This window comes from Ptychodera flava, chromosome 1 (assembly GCF_041260155.1).
Source record: "Ptychodera flava strain L36383 chromosome 1, AS_Pfla_20210202, whole genome shotgun sequence".
In the NCBI taxonomy this organism is placed as follows: Eukaryota; Metazoa; Hemichordata; class Enteropneusta; family Ptychoderidae; genus Ptychodera; species Ptychodera flava.
In genome coordinates this window covers 50333388-50350636 of record NC_091928.1, presented here as the reverse complement: position 1 = coordinate 50350636, position 17249 = coordinate 50333388, and the positions used below count along the sequence as shown (strand labels likewise).

General features: G+C 38.5%; 1 protein-coding gene across 2 annotated transcripts in view; it reads left to right on the top strand.

Annotated features, from left to right (window-relative positions):
• Nucleotides 1-2147: 2147 nt before the first annotated feature.
• Nucleotides 2148-17249, top strand: part of LOC139140457 (xanthine dehydrogenase/oxidase-like) — a 33017-nt gene continuing 17915 nt past the window's right edge. For both annotated transcript variants that reach the window (XM_070709757.1, XM_070709748.1), the window contains exons 1-3: nucleotides 2148-2471; nucleotides 16380-16437; nucleotides 16976-17072. In XM_070709757.1, the coding sequence (XP_070565858.1) occupies nucleotides 2400-2471; nucleotides 16380-16437; nucleotides 16976-17072 (227 nt within the window). In that variant the 5' untranslated portion in view covers nucleotides 2148-2399. The remainder of the gene's footprint in view (nucleotides 2472-16379; nucleotides 16438-16975; nucleotides 17073-17249) is intronic.

The following is a 17249-nucleotide window of genomic DNA, read 5'->3' as shown; positions in this document are numbered from 1 at the left end:
TTCTCTCGAAATGCAAATAAATAAACTTGCTTTGCAGATGTAGCTTACATTCAAGCATACAATTGACCTCTTTCTGACATAGAACCCCTTAGCAGGTCAACTTTTGAATGAAAAGCCTCCACAGGTAGCTAAGATGCAGTAAAAAAAAACTAAGAGCGTTACAACTTTTCTAGAAGACATTTACCTTCGAAACAATTCGGGTATTTTCCCATAATTAATATGGACTAAAAAGCAAAGCCTTGCATGCCTAAAACTCTTTTACTCTAGTGAACTTGTAAGGTCAATGACCCTGAGTGACCCCATTTCAATCCATAGTGCGTGAAATTGTTAGTTTTCTTGCTTTGTTTTTGTACCCTGTCTGAACTTTTTCAAATATCAGTGGATCCTTTTTAGCTCACGTGTGTAAACACGTGGGCTAATGTCATAGCGATGTCTGTCTGTCTGTCCGTGTGTGTGTGTGTGTGTGTGTGTGTGTGTGTGTGTGTGTCTGTCTGTCTGTCTGTCTGTCTGTCTGTCTGTCTGTCTGTTTACACGATAACTCAAAAACGCCTGAACGGATTCAAGTCAGATTTGGTACACAGGTACCATATGCTACTTGCAAGAACTGATTAGATTTTGGATAGTGTGGCTTGCATATCAATGAAGTTATGCAATATTGTTTTTTTCCCTAAAATGGTTTCCCTATGGAGACGGTAATGACAATGTAGACATATATCAAGAAATACTGCACCAAATTTCATGAAACTTTTCACAGATGACAGTCTCAGAACATTATGATGATACTGTGAGTGTTATGTCAATTATCTTCTAATTTGCATATTTAATGAACTTTTGTTATTAGTGAGATAACTCTGAAATTCCTGCACCAAACTTGATGATACTTGCAACAAATATTGATCTGATATTATACTTAGAAGCATTTGGCAGTGCCAAGTTAAAAATAGCTCATTTGCACGATATTTTATGAAGTTTTGTAATAAGTGATATAACTCAGATATAACTTTACCAAATGTGATGAAATCTGCTGCAGATACTGATCCGACTGATATCTAACTGTGGTGTAAAGTATTTAGTAGTGTGAAATTAATTAAAGGCTGATTTGCATATTTAATGAACTTTGTAATTAGGTACATAACTTTGAAATTACGGCACCCAAGTCAGTGAAATTGGATCCAGATATTGTTTTGATAAATATCTAATTGTACTGAGAAGCATTTGGCAGTGTCAAGTTAACAAATAAGTCATTTGCATATTTTATGAAGTTTTGTAATTAGTGATAAAACTCCAAAATAACTGCACCAAATGTGATGAAATCTGCTGCAGATACTGATCCGACAGATATCTAATTGTGGTGTAGAGCATTTAGTTGTGTGAAGTTAATTAAGGGTTCATTTGCATATTTAATGAACTTTGTAATTAGTGATATCACTCCAAAATTACAGCGTTAAATTTGATGATACTTGCTACAGATGTTGATCTGATAAATATCCAATTGTACTGAGAAGCACTGAGCAGTGTCAAGTTAATAATTAGCTCATTTGCATATTTCATTAAGTCTTATAATTAGTCATATAAACTTGGTAATTAGGTATATAGCTCTGAAATTTCGGCACCAAAATTTTGTGAAACGTGCTGCAGATATTGATTTGATAAATATTTAATTGTGCTATGAATCATTGAACAGTGTCAAGTTAATTTAGGGTTCATTTGCATATTGAATAAACTTTGTAATTAGTGACATTATTCTAAAATTACTGCATTAAATTAAATAAAACGTGCTACAAATACTGCATTAAATTAAATAAAACGTGCTACAAATGTTGATCTGATGGATATCTAATTGTCCCATAAAGCATTGAGCAGTGTCAAGTTAATGAACAGCTTATTTGCATTTTAAATAAAGTTTTGTTATTAGTGATTAAACTCTGAGAGTACTGTGCGAAGTTGAAAAAAAACTGCTACATATAGTGATAACATATATCTCATTGTTCTGTGAAGCGCACTACTATTAATGAACCTGTTGTAAAACACGTGAGCAAATTCAATTCATATCTGGTTGATGATTAGTTAGTTCATTGTCACGCGGAGCTACGGAGACAGTCCGTAAAGAAAGTAATGCCTCATTTTTAGTTGTCTAACCTGAGCGATGCTTGCCTAAATTCAGCTTCAGATTTTAGAGGTTCTTGAAAGATCGGTTTTAGTTTCCAATATGTTATTCAATGTAGGTGGAAACTGCGGTGAAAACCTCAAGGTGACCGCTCTGTAAGGGTGACCACTAAAACAGGATTGACTGTACCCTATACGTCATAATTTACATATTAGCAGATATATCTATATATAGATCTGGGTTGACGAACTCATAAGGTCACATTATACAGTGCTGTGCCAACCAGGAATTTATGGATATGGCTGATGTTAAAACACTCGCTTCTTGTGATGATGAGCTGACTTTTTATGTGAATGGAAGGAAGGTAGGTTTTGCTACATTGTCATTTTCTCATGACGCCTACCTGAATCATAGACCCTCGAGAAAAACCGTTTCGATCGCTTGAATCGATCAGTTTCAAAAACATGAATAACATAACTCTTTAACGTATTGCCTCACCTTATGGAAAGGCATAAGAAAATGCCACTTTCGTACCGATTGTGAGACTCCGCTGCCATTCTCATTCTGGTGAGAATTTCTGGTTCTCCCCAACACAGCTGCTCGCCGTTTTGCCTTGGTAGTCGATCGAAGGCTGAAGATCGGGAGTGTGAGGCCGAACCTCGGTTTCAGCCGAAAGAATTGAAGGTCTGACAAGAAAAATCGGCGAGAAGTCCAAAACAAAAAATAACCACCCTCAAAAAATAACATCGGCAAAAATGCCTTCAAAAGTTCAAATCTTTGCTCATCGTAACTGCATTAGACTGATATATGCCAAATTTAGGCAACAATTCCCTGTCAGGTTATTCTCCTCAGTCACGTGGCCAATCCGCCATTTGGAAACGGGGGTTAAGGTTCAAAGTCAAGAAATTGAACTTTTTAAGCTAATGATTCTCTAGAGGTTAATAAGCTCAGGACCCCCGTAAACAATATATTTTCTGAAAGGCCAGATATGGAGGAACATTTTTGTTAACATAGTGTTACCATTGTTTACATAACTATCACATGACAGGTAATTTGCATAACCGTTCAAAAATCTGTTTTCCCTATGTTTTGTTTCAATACTTTGAGATACGTGGCTGAAAATTGTGTGAGTTCAAGCTGAATTTTTTTAAACCTTCTTAAACAATTTTTATGTCAGAAAAACTTCCAGAGCGGTGAATTTAACCCTAGCTAATTTCTTTAAAATTGTGCTAAAAAAAACTAAGCAAGATATAAAAAATCTGAGACACACTTTGTGACAGCTTGCATTCCAGCAAGTTTGAGTCAGATATTTGGAAGTTCTGAGACAAAACATAGGGAAAACAGATTTTTGAAAGGTTATGCAACAGGTATTTAGCGTTTCACAATGATCTTTACAGGTAGCAAATTGTAATTTTTATAAAATTTCCCTTCACAGTTTTTTTTGGCAAAATGTATAATGATAAAGCTGACCATGGAAGTTGCACACATAACTTAACATGCCATCTTCCACATAAACAAATAGTTCCACTGAGTGTGTATGTGCCCATCAAATTTGATCGAGTGTTCGTTTTACTTTGCCAAGCTCAACTAGTCTACATGTACACTTTGATTACCATTTAAAAAGTAAACAATGGAAGCAATGTTAGTCACCAACTCAGCATGCGTCATCTATCGCGCTGATAACCCTTCGCACTAGAGTGATTTAAGTTTCCAAGACAAGAAATTGATCTTTTTAATCTAACAATTCTCTGGTGGATAATAAGCTCAGAAACCCCATAAATTATGTTTTCTGAAAGCCTGGATATAGGGGAACATTTTGATAAACACAGTGTCACCATTGTTTACATAACTATCACATGACAGGTAACTTGCATCAGATGATAGATGACTTTGAAATTGACAAAAATGCAAAATTAGTTATCAGGCATTGAAATTGACTGCTGATGACTCGACATGTATTGACATTTATAAGAAACTACTGGACGCATGAAATAATACAGTGTGACATGAATTACTGCATACTTTTTGACTGTTATGACGTTGTGTAAAACAATTGTACCTTTGACCTGTCTCATGTTAAAGAGTACAAATCAACGAGCAAGGACATGTTACGCAACATAAGTTTGCAGACCTCAGGATAATCACTAACCAAGCAAACGACGCGGAGTGGAAGGCAGACTTCTGATAAGACTAGACGTGTATACGGTCTACTGCCAGAGTAACTATCTCTGACGAGGATTTATTGTATTATGTTTTTCAATATTCCTGTCAATAAACCAAATTTATACCAATTGATCGACATGTACACCCGTGTGAGGCGTGTAATAAGAACGATCAGATATCTGTTATATCATTATATGTAGCAGGTTTCAGGTGCCGCCAACTAAGCTGTTCGTGCAAAAAGGTGTTCGTGCGAAGTTTTTCAGCGGGCGGGCAAAATTCAAAACTAATCAGCGGGCGGGGAGAAAAAATCGATCTTTACTGTGGGCGGGGAAGAAATTTCACTATTTTCAGTGGGCTGGGAGAAAATTTTTAACAGTACGCACCGGACGATACATATAGGGAGGGGAAAGCGGCGTGGTTGATAGAACTTGAGGGGAGATTTAGCGCCTAACTTAGAGGGGAGAAACCTCAGGTGCCGCCAACTGGTAAATTTCATCAATTTCGCAAAATCGTCGCAAAACATGTTTTGTAGGCTGATATGCCGATTTTTTCTTATTTTTGACCTGAACCTAAAATTTGGAGGGGAAAGTAGAGCTGTTCGTAACTGCCCTCCCACTGGCATACACGGAAAATGTGCCCTCCCACTGAATTTTGATGCCCGCTGCCCTCCAGTATCTATTGTCTGCCCGCTCCCCACTCTCACAACATTTCAAGCTCCCCACTGCCCTCTCCCAACTACTGAAATTTCCCATTGCCAACTAGATGCCTACTTGGCAACCTAGATCAACACAAACCATGCGAGCAGCTAACAGTACGCACCGGATGATACATGTAGGGAGGGGAAAGCGGCGTGGTTGATAGTAGTGGGGAGAGGGCAGTGGGGAGCTTGAAATGTTGTGGGGAGTGGGGAGCGGGCAGACAATAGATACTGGAGGGCAGCGGGCATCAAAATTCAGTGGGAGGGCACATTTTCCGTGTATGCCAGTGGGAGGGCAGTTACATGACAAATTACAAAACTACATAAAATATGCAAATGAGCTATTTGTTATCTTGACACTGCCAAAAGCTTGTCAGTACAATTAGATATCTATCAGATCAATATCTGTACCAGATTTCACAGATTTGGGTGCCGTAATTTCAGAGTTGTATACCTAATTACTAAGTTCATTAAATATGCAAATGAACCCGTAATTAACTTGACACTACTCAGTGCTTTACACCACAGTTAGATATCAGTCATATCAGTATCTGCAGCAGAATTCATCAAATTTGGTGCAGTTATATCGGAGTTATATGACTAATTATAAAACTTTGTAAAATATGCAAATGAGCTATTTATTAACTTGACACTGCCAAATGCTTCTAAGTATAATTAGATATATATATCAGATCAATATTTGTTGCATGTATCATCAAGTTTGGTGCAGGAATTTCAGAGTTATCTCACTAATAATAAAAGTTCATTAAATATGCAAATGAGCAGATAATTGTCATGACAGTCATAGCATCATCAAAATGTTCTGAGATCGTCACCTGTGAAAAGTTTCATAAAATTTTGTGCAGTATTTCTTGATATATGTCTACTCTGTCATTACCGTCTCCATAGGGAAACTAGCTGCAATAATTGTAGCCTTGGTTGGTGGGGATTGGGCTTCTGTCGTGCGGCTCGCGCCTTGCCCCAACCAGGGCTACAATTTTTCCCAATACCTGCTCGTGTAAAAGCTGCAGTGCGGATCTACACTGCATGGTCCAGGCACACACGGGGCCGCATTATCAGAGAATCTCCCCTTACCGTGTGCAAATTTCACCATAATCCTGCTCCCAGATAATGTTAGAGCCCTTGTAACTCCTATCGATGGTCAACTTACTCCTTGCGGCTGAAAAATGACAGTTTAATGACTCAGGCGCGAAGTCAATTCGAACCTGACCGCCGTCGTTGAACTCTGTACCCAGCCGACTTGTACCATTACATTTTAGGGGTGGCCGACAGGTGTGAGGGAGCTGAATGAGCATGCTTACGGGTAGCCCTACGAGCCCTACACTGCCTCCGGAGCCAAAGCCGGACACTCTTGCCATACTCGTAGGACTAGCTTATGGGAGTGAAAGGATGGGTAATTTTCATGACAATATGTAACTCTTAGTGAATAAAGAGAGATACTTTTGCCGAAGTTCAACTACGCATTTTAATTAGTTCAATAAATCCTCTGCTGTATCTTCCCAACTTTCTCAAATATTAAAGTTACGTACTAGTTCAATAAATCCTACACGGGAACGGGTCATTTAAAGCAGTGAGAGCTTAGTGCCCATGCACATTGTTCAGAGCGTGCCTAAGTTAAACTCCATAACTAGTTCAACTTTCACAACTAAGTTCAACCATCCACCTTCATGGTAAACTACATGAACAAGATGCCGCTGTTGTTCAATGTGGAAAGAGTGGTTCCAAGCAAAATCTGTTCGACTAAAAAGGTCACAATGTGTGAAGTGGGGTGCCAAAACGCATTCTTGTCCATGACGGCGTGACTTTGCACAATTTTTTTTAATCGGATATTTACCATCTAGTATCAAAGTTTGACATATCGACGATTTCGGGATTACTGTGAAATCGCCGATCGACACTGGACGAGAATGACTTGCCTTGTGCCTCAGCACGCTGCGTCTGTGAAATCGCCAATACTTACCGAATATTTATCGGCGATTTCCGGACTCTAGATGATACTACAATGACTAGCCTTGTGCCACGGCACGCCGGGTCTGTGAAATTGCCGATATTTATTTATAGTTTAACTATACTTATACTTTGCCAAATACTTTGCTATTTGTATACTACACGTAGGTATTTTACTGTTTTTGTACGGTCGTAACATTTTTTATCTTAATAAACTCATTACACAAACGCGGATTACATTCCAGGTTAATTTTCTCACAGGACATTTATGTAGTCTCGCTTCGAACCATAGTGAACTTTACAGTGTGCATGATGAATTCAGTATGGAAATAGGGTCAATATAGGAACGACTTCCTCCAATCTGATTAAAATCAGATGTAGAGTACAGCGACGTCTTCTTAGGGACCGTCTCAGATTGTCGCAGAAGTTCAAGAAACGAAATTTCTTCGTTTAGATCAAAACCCCCTCCCCCTCCCCCTAAACGAAACTTCAAAAGTGCGAAATGTTCATGTCTGTCTGAGAGTGCAATGTTGCATTTTGCTATAGCTACTAAAGACGTATTCCCCTTGCCACATTACAATTAAAGTAAACGATCAGATTTGAGTACTAACAGGCATAAAAGTTTCATTTTATTTTACTTTCCCTTTTTGCATCTCTTGTGCTGTTCTTTGTCTTTGTGAACACGCAATTTGTACTTGGTAGGGGCGGTAAATAAGCGAAAAACTTTGACAAGGGGGACCAGGCATGTTCAATCATATTCAAACGACTATGACCAGGTGCATAACAAGTGAGAATAAAGACATCTAGTGGTTAGAGCAGACGCTTATAAATAGCACACTTTAAAAATATGATACTTTTTGTCTTTGTATAATTTGATGAATGAAATGTTTAGGATACAATAATGTTCCTATCGGTTAATTGTGTTTGGGGCACAAACGAGATGGAAACAGTTACAAATTTGTTGGCACGAGTGTGCAGTTTTTCTTTAATTTAAAATAAACACACGAAAACTTGTGATCACAAAATAAAAGTGCGAAAGTGAAGTTCACTAATTGAATGGAGGTCAAACCCCCTCCCCCCCCCCTAAACGAATAAATTTCGCTTTTTGAACTTCTGCGACAATCTGAGACGGTCCCTTATGCGTACGCGGTATTCTCTCGCTGTCGCGTAGTGAGAGGCGACAGCGAGAGAGTACCGCGTACGCATAAGAAGACGTCGCCGTACTCTACCTTTGATTTTAATCACATGGAATTCCTCCATCCGTTTGTTCATGACTACTTCAATAATGCAGTGTTTTATCAGTTTAAAATTTCGGCATTTTCTTGTCTGTCAACATACATCTTTATGACGTAGTAGGCCGGGTTGTATGAGGATTTCTTTACATCATTTTCACGTCTGTGCTTTTTCATGGATACATCTTTCTCTTTGTAACAAATTCCTTGTAATCAGCATGTTTTACATACCTGCTTTGATATTGAGCTCAACAGTTTTTGAATAAATCTAATAAGATTTGAAGCACCGCAACGAAGACTTGTCCCTTTATTATTATTATTATTATTATTAGTAGTAGTAGTAGTAGTAGTAGTAGTAGTAGTAGTAGTAGTAGTAGTAGTAGTAGTAGTAGTAGTAGTAGTAGTAGTAGTAGTAGTAGTAGTAGTCACAGTAGTAGTAGTATCTAAGCTTCCCATTTTTACACAAAGTTGAGAATGTTCCAGACTAATTACAGTCATGTCATGATGAGTGTGGGGTAAAATGACATACATAACATGATCAAAAACAGAAGTGGACCAAAAATGGACTCCTGAGATACACCACACCAATCGACAAAACATGAGCGTGTACACCTAAAACTAACATTGACTTCTTCCTGTAAGGTATGATCGAAACCACTTCAGTGACAAGTCAGAAAACCTGTACACAGAAAGTTCGCTCAGCAAAATGTTATGATCAACGATGAAAAAATCTTCACGTAAATCTTCATCCATATTCTGTAAAAGTATAGACCCTGGTCAGTTAACTTGACTAAAGCAATGTGACAAGAGTGATGTTAACGTTGTCTGATGATTGTGAGTTGTGACAAAAAGATTAAATGCATAAAACTGTAAAAACTAATATAAACATGTTTTTCTAGTATTTTAGGTAGAAGAACTGGTAGGAGGGAGATAGGCCTATAGTTGTTGACATCACTCTTAGAGCCTCCCTTATGAATCGGAACTATTTCAGCACATTTGAAACAGTCGGAAAATGTACCACTATAAGCTTCAAGATTAAAAAGAGTCGCGAATATATGTCAGACATTTCACCACTTTACAGCTCTGGCCAAGCGCTAGTCTGGTTCGAACTTCGCTACTAGATGATACTAGAGTTTGTTAATTAGGCGGGTAAATATCCGATATATATCGAAGATTTTATAGCCTTAGAGATCTATATCGTATAGTATAGTAGCCGTAAATATCGATTGGATATCTTATAATTATATTGCGGTGTCCTCTTGTTGTCAGAGCATCTGTATAAAATGACAAAGACCAGACGACAGACTTTGCATGGCGTGAATATCTCTTTCACTTCTTCAGAAATAAAGATGGCAAGTTCTTCAATGGTCACTGGTCTCTCTTTGCTTTCAGCGATAGTTGTATTCTTGCAGTAATTGAAAAGGAGCAAACGGTCCTATGACCTTTTTACAATCCTTCGAAAAGATAACGTTAAAATAACAACTACTGCCACTAGCGCGCTACTGCTAGTGCCACCGTTTTCATTAGTCCCTCACACCTGTCGGCCACCCCTAAAATGTAATGGTACAAGTCGGCTGGGTACAGAGTTCAACGACGGCGGTTAGGTTCGAATTGACTTCGCGCCTGAGTCATTAAACTGTCATTTTTCAGCCGCAAGGAGTAAAGTTGACCATCGATAGGAGTTACAAGGGCTCTAACATTATCTGGGAGCAGGATTATGGTGAAATTTGCACAAGGTAAGGGAGATTCTCTGATAATGCGGCCCCGTGTGTGCCTGGACCATGCAGTGTAGATCCGCACTGCAGCTTTTACACGAGCAGGTATTGGGAGAAATTGTAGCCCTGGTTGGGGCAAGGCGCGAGCCGCACGACAGAAGCCCAATCCCCACCAACCAAGGGCTACAATTATTGCAGCTATAGGGAAACCATTGTACGGAAAAAATGATATTGCGTAACTTCATTAATATGCAAGTCACACTAACAAAAATCTAATCAGTTCTTGCAAGTAGCATATGGTACCTGTGTACCAAATCTGACTTGAATCTGTTCAGGCGTTTTTGAGTTATCGTGTAAACAGACAGACACACACACATACACACTAACATACACACACACACTTACACACACGGACAGACAGACAGACATCGCTATGACATTAGCCAACGTGTAAACACGTGATCTAAAAATGAAATTTATTTCTGCAAAATTTGTTATAGTAAGTCTAGCGTCAGAGAAGTGTAAGCTTTTAGATTGGTGTGATCTTGTAGCGAGCACTGACCCTAACCAAGCGAAAGCAAACGTCGGAAACGGAGCAAAACGATAAAATATCAGTTGAGAACCTTTAATTTCACATTAAAAACGCCAAACGACTCGCGTGAGACAGTCTAGGTGACCTCGTGAGCTGGAAAGCTATTTGTCCACGGTTTTCTATCACGTTTATATTTTGATCGTCAGACACGATTTGCAACATCCTTCAGTTCACTTTGGCCCATGATTTTCCTGGAAATTTTTGTATGAAAGCCTCGACAGGTCGGTAAGCTTTCATCCACTCAAAATACTAAGAGTGTTACAATCTTTCTAAAACACATTGAGCTACGAAACAATTCGGGCAGCTTCCAAAATTAATCGGGACCAAAACAGCAAAGCCTTGCAGTCTAAAACTCTTTAACTCCAGTGAACTTTTAAGATCAATGACCCCTAGTGACCCCGTGTCAATCCAAAGTGCAGAGAAATAGTCTCTTTTCCTTCTTGCTTTTTGTGCCCTGTCTGAACTATTTCCAATATCAGTGGATCCTTTGTGAAGATGAATTAGTTCACTATTATGCGGAGTGCTTTAGTTAGCTACAAAGGTAGTCCATATGTAAAGAAAGTAGTCAATGATTATGAGAGTACTAACCTGAGAATTGCTTGCCTAACTTGAGCTTCATATTTGAAAGGCTTGTGAGAAATCCATTTTAGCTCCCAATATGTTATTCAATGTCAGTGGAAACTTTGTGGAGATTAGAGTTAGTTCACTGTCACGCACAGTACTTTGGCTATCCATAGTCGGCAACGAAAGTAGTAGCTGTTTTTTAGTTTTCCGGCACGCCGAAATTCTTCTTGAGATTAACATGTGAAAGATACGTGACAGAAACCCTTTCATACTCCTACGGTATGAAAAGTGAGCTGAGGAGTTGGCGTCAGAAAATGTTGTCCCTCTCAAGAAAGCAGAGGCGAGTACTCGGCCAAGTGAGGGCGTTTTGGGGTACAGGCAAGAAAAGGAAGGTTCGCCGGAGCAGACAAAAAGTTCCAAAATGGGCCGAATTTTCCCGTTCGTTCTCTGGAAATTCAAATAAATAAACTTGTTTTGCAGATGTAACTTACATTCAAGCATAGAATTGACCCTTTTTCCGACATAAAACCACTTAGCAGGTCAATTTTCGGATGAAAAACCGCTACAGGTAGCTACGCTTTAATGCAAACACAAAATAAGAACGTTACAACCTTTCTAGAAGACATTTAGCAACAAAAAAATTCGGGTATTTTCCCCAAATTAATCGAGACCACAAAAAGCAAAGCCTTGCTTGCCTAAAACTCTTTTACTCTAGTAAACTTGTAAGGTCAATAACCCTGAGTGACCCCATTTCAATCCATGATGCGTGAAATTGTTAGTTTTTTTGCTTTGTTTTTGTACCCTGTCTGAATTTTTTCCAATATCAGTGGATCCTTTTTGAAGATTATTTAGTTCACTGTCACGCGGAGTGCTTTGGTTAGTTACGAAGATAGTCCGTAAAGAATATGGTGCCTTATTTTGAGTTGTCTAACCTGAGCAATGCTTGCCTAAATTCAGCTTGAGCTTTCAAAGGTTCTTGGAAGATCAGTTTTAGCTCCCAATATGTTATTCGATGTCGATGGAAATTTCGGTTGAAACAGCAAGGTGACCACTGTAAAGCGGTGACTGCTCTTCAAGGGTGACCACTAAAACAGGTTTGACTGTACTTCAACCCTTTATGTCATAATTTACATACAAACAAATATATCTATATATAGATCTGCGTTGAAGAACTATAAGGTCACATTATACAGTGTTGTGTCGACCAGGAATGAGTGGATATGGCTGATGTTAAAACACACGCTTCACGTGATAATGAGCTGACTTTTTATGTGAATTGAAGGAAGGTAGGTTTTGCGAAATTGTCCTTTTCTCATGACTCTTACCAAAATGAGCCGTTTCGTTCGCTTGAATCTATCAGTTTCATAAAGTTAATAATGCCAGCACATTTCCAGACACATTCCCTTAACTCTGTACCGTATTGCTTCACATTATGGAAAAGGCATAAGAAAATGCCACTTTCTTACCGATTGTTAAACTCTGCTGTCATTTTCATTCGGTGAGAATTTCTGGTTCTCCCCAACACAGCTGCTCGCCATGTTGCCTTGATAATCGATAGATGGCGGAAGGTCGGGAGTGTGAGGCCGAACCTCGGTAGCAGCCGAAAGAAGTGAAGGTCTGACAAGAAAAATTGGCGAGAAGTCCAAAACAATCAACACCAACCTTCCAAAAATAAAATCGGCGAAAATGCCTTCAAAAGTTCAAATCTTTGCCCATGGTAACTGCATTAGACTGATATATGTCAAATTTAGGTACAGTTCACTACCAGACAATTCTCTGCAGACACGTTGCCAATCCGAAATTTGAAAACAAGGGTTCAATCATTCAAGTGCGAAGGGTTATCAACGCATGCTGAGTTGGTGACTGACATCGCTTCAAATGGCTTCAAATGGTAAGCAACGTGTACATGTAGACTAGTCGAGCTTGGCAAAGTAAAACGAACACTCAATCAAATTTGATGGGCACATACACAGACTCAGTGAAACGATTTTTCATACGCATGATGGCATGTTAAGTTATGTGTGCAACCTCCATGGTCAGCTTTATCATTATACATTTTGCCAAAAAAACTGTGAAGGGAAATTTTATAAAAATTAAAATTTGCTACCTTTAAAGATCATTGTGAAACACTAAATAAGTACGTCCTGTTTGCCAATAAAGATATCGTAATAGAACCTCAAAATAACAAAGTTGTCATCCAAGTGTAATAAATTTATCAGTTATGCTGTTTACATACTAATCTAACACTAAAGGCATATGAACGAAACATACCCAGGTTAGACGGCTAGAAATGACAATGTTAATGTTAGGTTTCGTGATAACTTCGATTGTCTCCGATCACTTGGCAAGAACTCGGAGCTTTACTAAGAAGCGGCAAAGAGACAACAGAGTTGTCGATTCAGATCTTGACACGCGTTAAGATACTTGCCCATGACTGGACAATCAAGTTGTGAATGGACTAGATGACGTTAAAAAAAGTCTTCTAGTTTGTACGTATTGCGTATGGGACGACGTCAAAAGTTTCATGTCTGATAAACAACTTTATTCTTTAAGTTTTCCTTCATGCCCATCCCCGAAACTTAATTGATGAATGTTGATCACAGGTTCCCATTATTTCCGTGCTGTGATACTTCTAATGACACTTAAACATACTCAGGATGGGAATATTGCAAATAACTACAATGTTCTATCACTTTTATATTTTGATCACCAGAGACGATTTGCAACATCCTTAAGTTCACTGTGGCCCATGATTTTCCTGGTGCTCGTTCGTATCTATATCCCGTAATTTATTCGTCAGCTTTTAGAATGTCGATTTTCAATCAGCCATACCAATGACATTGCTGCCATTTTACCTACGTAATACCAGTATAGCTTATAATGACACAGATATAGGTAATATCATTGACAGGGATTAATGTGTTAAAGTTCACGAATATCCAGGCCAAAAAAATTATTGCCTTTGACATTAGGTTGAGAGCTATTTTGATATTCTTTTTTCAAAACAGTTATATTTTAAATCGGTCTGTTGGCGAAAAATGTTGACCACTCATAAAAATTTTACATACAGAAACAGATGAATTCAAAATCAAGCTTGGATAATAATACTAGTATTGCGACGAGCAGTGACACGGGTTACAAGGGCAGCTTATCACAGTTTCATAGTCTATACTCATAGGTATATTAAAATTGCTTTCAAGGCTGTATTTGAGTATTTTAGTTTCAAGATATTTATAAAACCTATGATTGCTAGTGTGTATACCAGCAGCCCCGAGAGTCCAAACAACAGCTGATGTGTAGCGGGCTCAGAAGGTAATCAATCCAATCACAGAGTATTGAGATGCTTGTCAATTACTTTGGTCAGTAGTTTTCAATCATCAGTCTTTCCGTGCAAGTTCGGTGAGTTAGATGTTGAAAGTGAATAAAACAGGTTTTCACTGACATGTAAAGAGGACTGACTTTTAGAGTGATTCATATCCCTCTTAAATACATGTAAACTACTAATATATTGGACACGCTGTAAACGGCAATTTCAAGTATGATCCGTGCGAGTTCAGCGACAAGTACTTCAGAGCGGAAGGGAAACCCAACCTTGTTTATTTATTTACACTTTTAATGAGCGGCCGAGTTACTAAATGAGTAATTTTCATGGGGGCTCAATAAATACAACAATGTAAATAATGGCAGAAGTACACGTAAGATAACAAAGTCGTTCACAAAGGAAAATTCAGTTTGATAAACTCTTTTAGCTTCACCTTAAACTGTATAATATTAGGCGCATGTCTTATGTCGTTTGGCAGAGAATTCCACAGTTCTGTAGCACGGTAATGAAAACTCCGTTGACCAGTATTTAAAACTGACTTTGGAATACAACAGTCTTGACGAGAAACAGAACGTGTTTGATAAGGATGAACATCACTCTTAAATACAAAGAACTTACACAGATATTTTGGTGCATTTCCAGTCATACACTTAAATGTTAACACTCCCATGAAATGAACAATTCTTTGTCTAATGGACAGAACATTTAACCGAGAAAACAACTCAAGAGAGGGATAGTCGTAAGGTAATTCATACAGAATACGTAAAGCTCTCTTTTGTAAAATGAATCCCTTTAGTGATTTTTCAAGTGTTTTATTCTCATCGTGTGATTGTAAATTCATATTTCATAGTCATTAATATATTTATAAATGCTGTATCAGCCTGTATCCCACCGTAGTAGGCCGTTAGACCTTGCTCGAATTCTGCAACGGCGAGCACAGTAGTGTGCCTACGATACAGGCCCTCCTGTACATTCGTTATCGAAACTGTTCGAAGATCTTGCCAAAGCGTCGAAGGAAGATGCGTTTCGGTGATCAGTGCATCATAAGTGCGATTTATGTCACCTTCTCCCATGTGATTAACGACACCTATTGACTAGTTATGAGGGCTACAGGGCCCATAGAGGGCGTGCATTTAAATACCGGATATACATCGCTGTTTCCCGGGTCCGCTATGCCGAGCTTGGTACTATTAAACGTGTTTCTGGTAACGCAAAGCCACTGAACGGACGCTACCCGAATGAAGGACCAGGTCAAAGGTTTTGTATGAAGCCGTAGCCTGACCAAATCGCCTGGGGGCACGTAGCTAAGCTAGGAGTTGGGCAATTTACACAAATTTACTTGTCGTCAAGGTGGAAAATTCCGGGGGGGGGGGGGCATGTGCAGGGGAAGTCAGCATTAAATAATTTGTGCCTACTATTTTTTTCGAACCAAAATTCGTAAATGTACTGACAATTTGGAAAAGGCAAGGGAGAGTACAGTAACAGTAGTGATAGATTTTTAGGATTTACACTATCAGCTAATTTGTAAGTTGCATATTTAATGACCTTTACCAATTAGCGAAATACAACTGGAAGGACTTGGTCAAAGTTGAGGTAACATACCATATTATATATTGATGACACAACTGAAATAGTGAAAGACGTTTTGCAATTTCACGTGATCTAAGTCAAGTTGCATATTTAATGAGCTTTCACACTATGGCGTGTAGGACTTGAACGACTTTGGCAAAGACAGTCTAACTTACTACATAAAGTGATAATGCAATTACATGAAAGCTGTGAAAGAAATTAAACATTAAATTTAATACTAATTTGTATACTTAAACATTTCGCTATTGACGCAGTACAGAACGGATACTGCTCGTAATGTTAATTATAACAATTTAACTGAAGTCTCAAAATCATGGCAATGATGTCAGTCAAGGTGAAAAATGTCAATTTACGACAATAGCAACACATATTGACACACGAAAGCAATTTCAGTTCACGTCTGGTTTCACATCTTTTTCTTTCTCGCAGGTGAGGGACAGAAGAGTGGACCCGAAGATAACTTTACTAAGTTATCTACGAGACAAATGTATTCTTTTTAACCTAGGTGGTTTCAAATTAATTTTAATTCACCGTCCTGTAATCAATGGTAAGGAAGAGGATGGCGATATGTTTTCTTCGAATTACTACGGCCTTTGAAACACTATTACTTTTACGAACGACAGTCTCTGAATATTACACTGTTACTAACAATCCACAGTGGTTCTGCTTTAGAGCTCGTTTGCTTTACAAGGGAGGTAAAGTGATATTGATCGTATAAGGGTTTCACAACAACGAATTTCTCGTCGTTTTCCGTTTCTGTTTTGTCCATTTGTTTGCTGAATGGTTTAAACTTGACTCTGAACAGTATCCCACTTCAATGAAGAGTTGATTCATTCATTGGTGTTAAATTTTATTGGAGATTACTTTATGATGTACTCTGTGTTAGTACTCTGTTGGTAGGTTTATGCGAATTCGTAGTAAGTACATGGACAAATACCTTCACATAATGAAATTTTACCTTTTCAAAGTTTAGTAAGTGTTATGGCACACACGCGATTCATCGCTTCGGCCTTAACTCTAACAAGTAAATCTGAAAGGTGCTAAGTTGTCTTGTGGAGAGGGAGGATGCGGATCATGTACAGTGATGCTGTCAAGAGTTCATCCAGTCACTAAGGAAATAAGGTAGGTAAAAAGTTAAAGGAATTTCTTCACTTACAGTAAATTGCGTCGAAATGTTGGCGATACCGGAAGTAGACACATTGTCTAAATTGAAGAGTTGCCAACACTGTCAGGTGTATATGTCATCTAGCGGTAATATTAGTGGATCAATAGAAATCAAATCTGCGAAAGTTGAATCGC